General features: G+C 37.6%; 1 protein-coding gene across 1 annotated transcript; it reads right to left on the bottom strand.

Annotated features, from left to right (window-relative positions):
- Positions 1-395: 395 nt before the first annotated feature.
- Positions 396-12,327, bottom strand: LOC119720991 (A disintegrin and metalloproteinase with thrombospondin motifs 6-like). The gene is made up of 6 exons (XM_038190859.1): positions 12,250-12,327; positions 8,727-8,848; positions 8,079-8,219; positions 2,257-2,409; positions 1,473-1,526; positions 396-1,108 (listed from the first exon to the last, which is right to left on the bottom strand). Exons 2-5 carry the CDS (start codon positions 8,834-8,836, stop codon positions 1,499-1,501), a joined length of 432 nt encoding a protein of 143 aa, XP_038046787.1. The 5' UTR covers positions 8,837-8,848; positions 12,250-12,327; the 3' UTR covers positions 396-1,108; positions 1,473-1,498.
- Positions 12,328-12,835: the final 508 nt, after the last annotated feature.

Raw genomic sequence — 12,835 nt, 5'->3', positions numbered from 1 at the left:
TAGTGTAATACATTGAAGCGTGCTACTTCGTGAAAACGAAATTTTACAGTTTCGCAGCTTTTTTGGTTTCACGAACTAGCACTCATCTTTTTTCTCTTATTTCTTGTTGTTTTAATACACAAACGGGTCAACAACAGCAAATTTAATAACATCAATACATCAAGTGTCTACATCGAGAAACTCAACTGAAAATACTCTGTATAGTTTTGACGCAAAGTGTTGTTCTAGAAGGCGTTCAACTTTAGATGCCGTGTTCTCCGATTGCTAAATTTTACCGGTATGTACATGAGTGTTACTTCGTGGTGTCGGTGACGATTATAATTACCACCCTGAAAATCGATTTAAAAATCCTCTCAATACTTTCTTAAGTAACAGAAACAGAACAATTTTGATGCTTCAATGCTTCAAATCAAATTTATTCAAATGTATTCCCTTCACCTCAAAATGAAAACAAAAACTGTATCAAGTTTATACAACCGCAGCAAATATTTACATAAAACATTGTTTGGGAACAGTACAAGACTTGCAATTAATGACTGATTATTAGTGTAAACATAATCTGGATGAACAATACAGGTGAAGAGGCTCAATTTGGGAGACTGTTTTGGAAATTTCACAATGATATCTGGTGGCTTTCATCAAGTCCTTTTTAAAGTTAAAATCCGCCAGGAATGTGGTCTCCTCAAATTAACAGTCTGTTTCAAACCAAAAATGTTGCCTGACAGCGGTCTGCAGCTAAGCGTTTTGTTAATTTTGAAACTTCAGTCCCTAATTTCGTCGTACGCCTTATTGTTATCCCGGGGTAATGATTAATGTGAATACCTAATAGCACGTTTTGCGAAAAGAAAACGTTTAAACTCGAACACTTTCAAGACAGAATTAACACATTTTACATGATTGTCACACTATTGTGTCCTCCTGTACCAATATAATTATACATACAGGGTTCTATACGTGTAGAGTGTTATCGGTATTGGTATAAGAGCTGAACAATGGAAACAGTCCTTCACGAATGAAAACAATACTTTCAAGTGACCTATTTTTAATGCATTTTAAAAACTTTAAATCGAAAGAAAAAAAACAATGTCGATCATATTCCCGCATTGTCCTGAAAATACAAACAAACAAAATACAAATAAATATCTTTCGGTAAAGATCCCATGGTTTAGAAAGTAGGCGGCTTTTGAAAGCAAAGACTCTGCTTGTCTGATATTGTTCCTATCAAGACGTCTTTCTTATTTTGTTTCATTTTGAACACAGCATTGCATATACTAAACTTAGTCGATCTACTCCCTCAAATTCAACCCCCCCCCCAACAAAAATCACTTAAAGGACCCTCAGTTTATTGATTAAGGACCATAAAATCAAAGTGATAACATTGAACCCAGTCTATGATGGTCCAGAGAGGCAAACAATAAAAAAAGGGAAATTACTGCTAATAATTGAACGTGACGCAAATTATATGTACTTACGATTTGAATCACATCTTGGTAAAAATTCAAGCATCGTTGTAGCATGTCGTCTGACTGTTAATGAAGAATCAAGATCAATATGGTATATAAGGAAAATAGTTCTAGCCCTTTAAAAATCAGGTATTATAGTGGAAAATTATCACATCTGTTAATAGACCTCAATCCGGGTATTCATCTGACAGGTCTTCAACGACTTGACTTATATGAATTCGGGCGTTATTCATTTATGCGCGCAGCGAAATGCATATGTATTACGTTTCCATAGAGAGCCAATGATAACCCGGCTGTGTCACTTGGAATCGTCCATTATTAGAGTGCGGATACAGTTCGTAGCATGCTTGATAAATGCACACTTTTTCTCCCCCCCCCCCTCTCCCTCTCTCTCTCTCTCTTTTTGTAGCGATTTCCGTCAAAATATTACACTCAGTGGTAAAATAGAAAATTATAGTGTCCAAATCGTGTTTTCCGAATGACAATATAATGATGCATGGATTCCAAACGACCAAGGAATTAGCGTTCGATCCTTCGCGCAATCGATTCGATCCAGGCTATGTTGCACGGTGAACTGATGCATTCGCTGGAAGCATTCACCACGCGCGTCAGTGTAATAACACCATTGGGGCCGGGACCGGCGCCTGCACCGAGCGAGATGGGTAAATCATATAAATATTCATATCCTCCTGATTCTTGATTCTTAGCCAATCAGAGTGCTCCGTCCAATTTTGGTAGCAAGCTTGATATGTTTGATTTTAAGTGTAGTTTTGTACCGGGGGGGGCAACTCACGTGATACGGGTATTGTAGTAGCTCCGGCTACATGACGACCAGCCGAGATCTAAGCGATGATCACCTTTGTTTTTAGCCATCAAGTAACCCGTTGATGCGCAGCGGTTATTAGGACCACCATCGGGACCTTCAGAATCATGGTACATGCCCAAGCTGTAATCGTTGCAGAGAAAATTGTAAAAATCATAATGGCATTGAAGGTTTCAATAACATCTTACCACAGAAACGCCATTAACCAACCTGGTTCCCAGGGTGTCGAGCAGTACGCTCCCACCACTATATACCTTCTCCCTCACCCTGGTATTGGGTCAATTGCGTATCCAACTTTGTTTGGATACGTTTATATGCAAATGAGAATTGTCTGGTGCTGTCCTGTTCTTTACACCAGTGTTTGTTTTTGTATGTGGTGTCTGGGATAAAAACAGAATCAATTCGTCGCAGCGTGAGTTACGAAAACACGATTTGTTTCAAGATAAAATATTAATACAATCTTATCCAGCCAATATGCAGTATCACACTGCATATTAATGTGAGCAAATTGGAAAGGAAGGGATTATTTTTCAGAAGTTGTGGACGAAAGAATAACAGTAAACGTGAAAAAACGTAATAAAATTGGAAATAACAACACCAAGTTGCAGGATACAGGAAGCAAGTTCCCATTTCAGGGCTTACTATTGGAAATGAGGTTGGAAATAAAAAAGCTCTGGGGACGAGGTTGGTCATTAACCCCTTTCTCGTATATTCATTCCGCATCACTATTTTTCTTAAGTATCATTATTATTTGTTTATTTCTACTTGCATGCAACCTAAAGGTTTAATAGTATTTATCGTACAACCATAAAACGTCTTAAAAATACAAAAGCGTTTACACATTTTAATTCCTGTTAACATTTGGATAAAAACACATCAAACCCTAAAAAAAATTGAAACGTTTAAAACGTTTCAATTTTTTTCAGAGAGAATAAAATACACAAAGATCTAACCAACATAAATAATCCTGACATTAGTGAAAGGGCAGTACAAACTTGACACAACAATTATTAATCGAATGGAAGTCAGATCATTACGCCAAGTGTATCATTAAAATAAGTCACAGACATCTTAAACTTGACTGCAGCTCATGGGAATAAACTGACCAGGGATGCGTTCTAAACAGGGTTGGTTGATTTAAATCACGTTGATTTTAATCACTGATTTAAATTGAGATTTAAATCAAATGATCTTTTTTGATCAAAATCACTTCTTTGTAGAAATCTTATTCTTGGCGAAATAAATTGATTGAGGGACATTTTAATCATTTAAATCAACCGATTCCACCAAGTTACAAAGCGTAATATGTTCTTTTCACTTTCAAACACCCCTACGTGGACTTCATCAGCCTCGAATCAACTTACTTGTAGGTTTTGCATAATTACCTGAATCATTGATTAAAGTCAAGATCTGAGTTTAAAAAGTTTTCTTTGAATTTGAATTTTAATGACAGCACACTCACTTTTGCTTTAACCATTCATTGATCTGTTTAGTAATATTGTGAATCAGCTGTGCTGGTGTAGGCTTACCTGAACCATTTAAAGGTGTATTAAAGTCCCAATTGATAGTCTTATTCCTGTTTCTCCATAAAAAAAATGTAGATTGAGATTAATGGAATGCCTTTTAGAGGTGCAAGGCCTGATTTCTGTTCTCCACCTCGTATGAAGGACCATCATCAAACACTATATTTTGATATTTAGCTGTTTCGGCATCGGCCGAAACAGCTATTGTTTTCGTTAATCTGTTTCGGTGTACACACCGAAACAGCTCTTGTTTTCGTTAAGATTTTTTTTCTCCTTTTTCAGACTTTTTCTCCATAGGTTTAACTTTCGTAAAACACTCCACTTTGGCACTTTCGTAAATTCGATGGACTTTAGACTTGACACACATTTAGACCACCACCCACAGATGGTCCTAGAAGAAGTTTGTGATCGTGACGTTGCCAGGTGTTGGGTTTCGTCACATTAAAGATGCATTTTTCCCCATAGGGTTTGTACACGTTTTAAAACTTTCTATTTTGGCACTTTCGTAAATCCGGTTGACGTTAGACTTGGTACACGCTTAGACCAGTCCACCAATAGATGGTCCTAGAAGAAATTTGTGTTCGTGATATCATCAGGTGTCAGGTTACTTCACATTAAAGATGCATTTTTCCCCATAGGGTTTGTATACGTTTTAAAACATTCTACTTTGGCACTTTCGTAAATCCGATCGACGTTAGACTTGGTACACACTTATACTACCACCCACAGATGGTCCTAGAAGAAATTCGTGATCGTGACATCATCAGGTGTAAGGTTACTTCACATTAAAGAAGTATTTTTCCCCCATAGGTTTTGTACACGTTTTTCTTCAAATCATATTTTGGCACTATATTTCTGATTGACTTTTCACTTGGCAGATGACATTCGAGGTGACTTCATGAAGTGTTCATCACGTGCACAGAGTATTTCAAATATCCGATACAGCTTGTGTTTTTCCACAAACACATTTCTAGGTTTTTTTTCTTGGTATTCAGTAGGTTCCATAGAGTTTGTGCACGTTTTTCTTCCACCAGTCGACTTTGGCATTTTTGTAAATCTCATCGACTTCAGACTTGGCACACACTTAAACCACAACCCACAGATGGTCTTAGATGAAATTCGTCATTGTGACGTCATCAGGTGTCAAGTTACGTAACATTAAAGGTGCATTTTTTCTCCATAGGGTTTGTACACATCGTACACGGAAACGCATAAATGGCATGATTTATGAGCCGCTTGATTAAATAAAGGTTTATACTAATGTTGAGCGGGAGACTCATAAATGATATGTTGTGTTAGCCCCTTGAAACACGGATTTGATTGATTTTGTGGACGTCGACGACGACGATATCCCTTATACACTAATTGCATACAGGGATACTCAGAAACGATGCTTTTTGTAAGTTGGCAAGTACGTACAAACTAAAGCGTTTTAGGGAAACACAGATTCGATATGTTGTGTTACCATGTTGGTTCACATACAACACTGCTTAAGACAGAAACACAGATTTGATTGTTTTTGTGGACGACGACGACGATATTTACCCATACACTTATTGCATACAGGGATACATAGAATTTATGTATTTTGTAAGTTGGCAAGTACTTGCAAACTAAAGCGTTTGAGGGAAACAGAGATTTGATATGTTTTGTTAGCTGCTTGGTTCACATACAACGCCGGTTAAGACAGAAACACGGATTTGATTGTTTTTGTGGACGACAACGACGACGATATATACCTATACACTTGGTGTATACACGGATACTCAGAATTGATGTATTTTGTAAGTTGGTTGGTGAGATACGTAGGCCTACAAACTAAAAGCGTTGGAGGGAAACTCAGGTTCAGTGTATTTAACCGCCATTATTTTTCTGAGGCCTATAACTACACATCTGTTGGTCCGATGTGGTTGAAACTTGGTAGTAAGTAGTAACCTATATTGGGATTTGTTATACATGCAGAAGAAAATTGTAGTCATCATGACGTCATCACAAGTCATGTTACAACACATGAAGCGGGCATGTTTCTAAAGCTTATAACTACACACCTATAGTTCATATTTAGCTGTAACTTTCTATGTACTTATATTGGGATGTGCTACAGATAAAAGTTAATTGCCGTCCTCATACCGTCATCACAAGTTATGTGACGTCATATTCAACCAATTTTATGTATATCACTTACAAGGAATGTCATATCCTTGCAACTGGTTTCTGTCATAAGCCTCAGTCAAGACCTTCTTCCCTTAAAAAAAACCATTTAACATCACCCAAATTGCATTCCATCTGTTTTTGCACGACAACAACTCATCACCTTCACCACTCAAGCAAAAAGTTCAATGCTTTAAGCGTGAAAACGAAAACACATACCAAAAAAGCTTCCATGTCCGTCACCACATTTCGTCTAGCCTCTGAATTGACTCTTTCTTGCTAGATTGGTTGCTATTAATATTTAATTATATTTGCCCGGCCCATTTTGAAAAACCTCATCAATTCATTCAAATAGAATACAATGATTTTTAACTTCTTAACATTCATGATTTCTATGTTCCCCGTCAGACAAATGTGCATAGGCCGTCAAGCATGAAACCAAAAGGGCCTATTCAAAATGTGCAGCGGTCAAAACAATTAATGTTGTCATTTTCTCTCAATTTTTGAAATATTTGTCCCATTTCTCTTTCGAAAAGTACCTTAAATCGTCACGTGTCATACCTAACACTTTCTGTCATCGTCACATCATATCGGTTGTTTCGTTTCAGCTAAATAACTGATTGAGTTGTAACTTCTTGTTATAGTGTCATACGTGAATTGAATAGTGACATCATGACGATGTCGTCACAAGTCGCAGTTTTTCCAAACAGCCGAAACAGCTGTGTTTGTACACAGACACCTCTAGTTTATCTTTGTAACCATGTGCAATTCAGCCGCAATGCTGCAAGACATTGGATTTTTAATAAACCAGAATAATAAGGATATTAATAATTATTTAAAAACTATAAGTTCACAATATACATTCACATTATAATAACTATAAGTTCACAAGGATCAGTGCTGTCATTTTGAATTTTTTTGTGAAATAAACATTCCCATGGAAGACTGTACTCGTTTTGTGTACATACCATGTACACATAACATAAATCACGTTTTTCATTCATATCTTCTCACAATGTATCTGAGCTGTACCAATCAAGCCATAAAGTGTCTTCAGTTTTAATAATGTACCATTTGACTAATGAGGTAGACTACATGTATTGAACCAATGTAGATGAAATAAAGTGATTTACGTGATGGGTATAAGGGTGCATGGGGAGATTTTAGACACGTTTGTAGACATGAACATTTTGAAAATTGAATAAATAAAAAATCCAATTTTTTTTTTTTTTTTAAATCACGCCAAGCTGTTTTTTTTTGGGGGGGGGGGGGGTCCGCGCATAAGTCGGACGCCTCATAGGTCCGACGCTTCATAAGTCTGACAAAATCTCATCTCCAAACCAAATAAAGGCCCATAAGTCCGACGCCTCATAGGTCCGACGCCCATAGGTCCGACGCCTCATAAGTCCGACGCCTCAAGTCCGAAACATCGTTTGTCGATTGTCGGAATTATGAGGTGTCGGACTTATGAGGTGTCAGAGCAATGTGGCTGAATCCCTAAGTTCGATATGTCCCATAAATCGGACGCCTCATAATTCCAGAAATGTCGGACTTATGAGGCGTCGGACTTACGATACGGCCCCGTTTGCGGGCGTTTTTTATAGCAATCGGTCCTGCGAAGGCGCCAAAACAGCATGCCAAATTGACGATATCACCATTGTGATAGCACGTAGCTTTTAAAGTCCTCGAAATATTATATGCGAATGGAAGCACGGGCGGATGTAGCTTTCGGGAAGTGTGGGGCTTGAGGGACTGAGGCGTGCCTAAGGCACGCCCTGCCAAGGGCATGCCCCCCCCCCCTAAAATGTTGAATTGCACAAAACTTTCTCCTGCATTCTAATGCATTTTGAGAATACATCTATGAACTTAAGCATTCCATTTATTAATTTCCCCCCAATTTACGAGGACCACAACATTAATCAGCGGCTGAAAGGGTGTTTAGGGGGTTGCAATCCTCCTCTAGATTCGCCACTGGGAAGTGAATTTACATCGGAATGTAGAAAACGAAAATTGTCATCCGAGGATCAATATTACAGGCTCCTTGTGTGTGGCGGCCATTTTTGAATAACATACCAAAACAATTATAATTATGTTTGCCATAATAGCTGCTAAACTCACTTGTGTCCAATCTCGTGTGCGGTAGTACTAGTGGCATCCAATCCGATGAATTCACTGAGTGATGTACCATACCGGCCACATTCCCCAACGTATGCTATGCCCAGTAATCCGTCACCAGACCTCGAACTTGAAATGTCTACTCTGTTTGGGACGAAAGGAAAACACAAAGCGCAAAGGGTGTGGAGTAGTTTTAGCATTACATGTAGGTATTTGGAGTCCGAAACTAAAGTCTATTATTGAAACATCTGATCAAAATTAAGGAACCTGCATGGTTGTTTGCTTGGTTTGTGTTTTTTTTTTCAAAACAAGGGCCGAAATCCTTGAGTTTCACGCTCTCCACCCCACGTATTACACATATCAAGTTTCGTTTTTAGTTCTTTTCTTACTTTGAGTATTTAGAATTGTTCCTTTTTTTGTTGTTTTCTCCGTCCTGCTTTTCGAGATTCAACCCCGAGAGTGAATCTGCTTTTTTTTTATTGCTATTTCTAGCGAGACATTTGTTTCCACTTTTAAATACGATATCGACTAAAAATAGTTGTGATATTCTAATTTTATTTTAGAAATCGATTTCGATTTATTTGCGGCCCGACAATAATCCGCCTCACTCGCAGACACAGATTTACGCCAATGTTGCGCACGAATACTCACCCTGTCAAGAATGCAGCGTTGTCCCAATGCTCACTGCTTGAGGACGGTTTCTTATTATCATCTTGCCAGCTCGCACATTTTGCAAGGAAGGTGTCACCATCAGAATACATATTCAATCCATTCTAAATAAACCAAGACAAAACTAGAGGTTCGCGTTTGTTGTTACAAACGCAGAGTGGTCGGGTAGACAACTTTTTCATTAGACATTGTCCAGTTAGTTATGATTATGTTTATTTCAGAAAAAAGGATCAATAACTTTAACATTTCCAGTACCATTTTGTTTGTACAAAAAAAATGCGTCTTTTAGGGTATGATAAATTTCAGTAAACATTTAGGTACACGAACAAGCGATTTTGTACAATTTGAACGGATGGTTTCAAACTAAAAAAAACAAACACTATTTTATGTGCCGCTAGGGGGAGCCCTTTTAAAAGATGACGTCATCACATTATTTTATGTGTCTGACATTCCTCACTAAACACTTTGTTAATTTGTATGTGTGTAGTGAAATGCTTCCGCTTTTGAGTTATATTCGGTTTTTATTGCACTCCCGGTAACACCGGAAGTAAAGGTCATGCAGTTTTGTGTCTGGGAACAATGTTTTTCACGGCATAGTGTACAACCTCACGAAAAAACGAACACGATACTCTTTTTAGTTCAAAAGATATGACGCAAACTATTTTGTCAAAATTTGCCCTAAATCGCTTGTAATTTGATATCTGATGACGTAATGATAACGTAACAAAATTTATAACATATTCGTTACATGGTACAAGATCACACAAGGTTGTATGATCATACCGTGAACTGTTTGGATTACATGTTGCTTTGTTTTGATTTCAGACTAAACTTCTTCGTTTTGAATTGACCTAACCTTGACCTTCCGGTAGACCCAGAAGTACAGGTCAAGCGAGTTCACGTAAAAAAAAACAAATGTTCATCAATTAGTGGTCTATCCGATTACAAGGTTTGAACATGATTGATCAATTTTTTCAAGAGTTAAAGTTGAAAGTAATTGGTCACTTTTTCAGCTAAAATCGCTTTTAATTTCACTCGATGACGTCATAATTACGTCAGAGTAATGCACCACATGAGGGTCGATATTTATTGCAAGTTACAAGTTCATACCATAAACCGTTTAGGAGAAAACCCGCGGAAACGTGCCGTACGGAAAAAGAAAGAAAGAAAGACTAGAGGTTTGCGTTATTTGTTACAAACGCAGAGTGGTCGGGTAAACAATTTCATTAGACATTGTCCAGTTAAGTTATGAAAATGTTAATGTTAGAAAAAAAGGGATCAAGAACTTAAACATTTCCATTACCAATTATTTTGTACAAAAAGAATGCGTCTTTTAAGGGTATATTTTAGAAACAGCAAACTTCCAGTTTGATGACGTCATAGTATTTCTAAGCAAAAGGCCAGTATTAAGTGTAACAGATGTCATTTTGGGGGCAAAAAACAGTCATGAGACAGGGATCAAATGATGGATTTAAATTAAAAATAAAATGATCATTGTTGAATTCTCCCCACAGTAACTTCCGGTCTAATGACGTAATGATTATGAAATCTTGCAAATTCATTTATGATTGTTCACGTGATATATAGGGGCAATTTCATGAAAATTTGATTGAGGGGTTTAACATTCCAAAGATTAAACTGTTTTGATGTGCCGCTAGAGGGCGCCATTTTGTGGTATGACGTCAAAATTATGTTTTTGTGTTTGGCATTCCTCACTTAATACTTCCATTATGGATTTGTTAGTATTAAATTGCTTCCATTTTAGAGTTAGATTCAATTTCTATTGCAATTTCGGTAACACCGGAAGTAAAGGTCAAGCGGTTTTGAGTCCGGGAACAAGAAGTATAGTCTACAACCTCACGAAAAAACGAACACAATACTCTATTTAGTTAAAGCCCGAGTCCGTCATTTGCAGCTATCCAAAAAAGTAACTGGCGTAATTATTGTTGAAAAACATACTGGTTGAAAGATAGTAAGGGGACTAAACTCCCTGTGAAATTATCCTCTCTGGCAAGCTCTCATTTTGAAGAAATCAACGAAAGAAGGCCTTTCCAACGGTGCATCTTAAGAAGCACCGTAGGAGGAAAATTTAAATTAGTTGTTCGTTTTGTTATTCGGCGCAGCGCGCACAAGCATTGGAACGACGCACAGGCGCGCGCGGTTGCTATAATTCGTCGGATAAGTGCGCGACATCGCGTAAAGCTGCAATTCAAAACAATTCGAACATGATTTAGCAACTTTTGATTTAAAATTGAGATCCTAGAATGCTGTTTTTAAGAAAACCCGCGGAAACGTGCTGTACGGAAAAAAAAGAGAGAAAGAAAGATTAATCGTAACAATAATAGAGAGTGGTCGGGTGTGCCCGACCACTCAATGAGCGGGAAAGCCCAATGTTCTGTTATCAAACAGACATACTCGCGTTTTCTTTTTCAGTCATTTTGCCCATATCCATTTGTACACGTTTTGTTACCGGCACTTGGGATCTGAATTCAATTCGATTGACTTTATACTTGGCATACACTTTAGAGCAGCAGCTGAAGTTCTGTACCGAACAATGACATCATCGTGACGTCATCATGAGTCACGTGACGTCACATTATATGCGATTTTTCTGTTATGACTATTTTCCAGCAGAATTTGGCTAGTTCTCACAGATTGGGCTATATCTCCAGAACTGCAGGTCCGATTGGGATGAAAGTTGATATGTACTTAGACTAGGATGTGTTACAGATGAAAATTTAAGTGACGTCACGATGACTTTATCACGTGACATGTGACGTCATATTAAAAATTGCATATTTTGAAGGCCAATATCTAAAGAACTACAGGTCTGATTGTGTTGAAACTTGGTATGCACCTAAACCGGGATGTGTTATAGATGAAAATTTAAGTGACGTCACGATGACGTCATCACGTGACATGTGACGTCATATTAAACCATATTAAGCCAGAACATAAAATCTATACTGAAAGTTGAAACATTTTTGTTTTTAAACAAAATCATTGGTTGTACTGGAAAGGTAAAATACTCGTGGTCTTTGTTTCGACATAAAATTATTCATACCTTAACTGGGCTGTGTCTAATGAAATAGTTGCGTTTGTAACTCAACAAACGCCTTGACCTCTAGTTTTTTATTTGTCTTTATCATTTTCTTAAGGGCATATTTTAAATTATTGGCAAGAAACGAATATGTTTTAAAACGTGAGCCACAGTCAAAATAAACAACTTGTTGCAGACACTATACTTTACCTTGCAAAACTTGCGTTATTGTTGTCGCTAAGTTCAAAAAATATATCAATACAAAGAAACACAGTTTCAGTCCAACGATAAATGTAGCCTGGACATGTTAGACTTGATGCAATATTAAAATAATACTTCATATGGGCTTCAGCGAATCCATTCTTCAATATGAATTTCAACTTTAATTTGTTCCATGGACTCGCTTCCATGTGAAGTTGTGAGATAACTACATGACTTGTATAAGCTTATTCGTCATAAACCTACCTCAAATGCTCCAAAGACCTTGACGTACGTCAGCCTGGGAACCAGCCCAGTTCCTCTCAGAGAACTCAATTGCAAAACATTTTTACCTAAATATATATAAGAATGAAAAAGCAAAGAGGAAAAATCGCTAAAAGAATACTTGTAAATATGCGTCTTCATCACCACAATGGTAGGCGCACAATGTGAAGAGCCTTCTCAAAAGTACCAAAATAAGGCGAAAATGGTGACGACAAAATAATACTAGCAAAAAGATAATGGGGGAGTGGTCGAGCAACACCTTTTGGTCAACTGACTGCATCTGGCCTTCAAATTCATTTTGATTAGATAATGACGCCAATTAAACGCCGCCAATGGGCGCAGGAAAATAACTCAACAAAGGCCACTATCTGAATCGCAATGTGGTATGAAAGACTAGCATAAGCTCAAACACATGTAGGCCAATTTCCCTTATTTCAATCGACCTTTTTACTTAGGCCTACCTTTTTTCTTCACAACATTTATTTGATGCTTAGCGAACACACTAGGTACACATTGATTATTGGAGAGTGTTTAAAGGCGCGTATGGGGTTTACTGCTTTTTTGCACT

The sequence above is a fragment of the Patiria miniata genome, unplaced genomic scaffold (assembly GCF_015706575.1).
Source record: "Patiria miniata isolate m_02_andy unplaced genomic scaffold, ASM1570657v1 HiC_scaffold_13, whole genome shotgun sequence".
Taxonomy (NCBI): Eukaryota; Metazoa; Echinodermata; class Asteroidea; order Valvatida; family Asterinidae; genus Patiria; species Patiria miniata.
The sequence above is the reverse complement of the archived record's forward strand: the minus strand, read 5'-3'. Positions and strand labels throughout refer to the sequence as shown.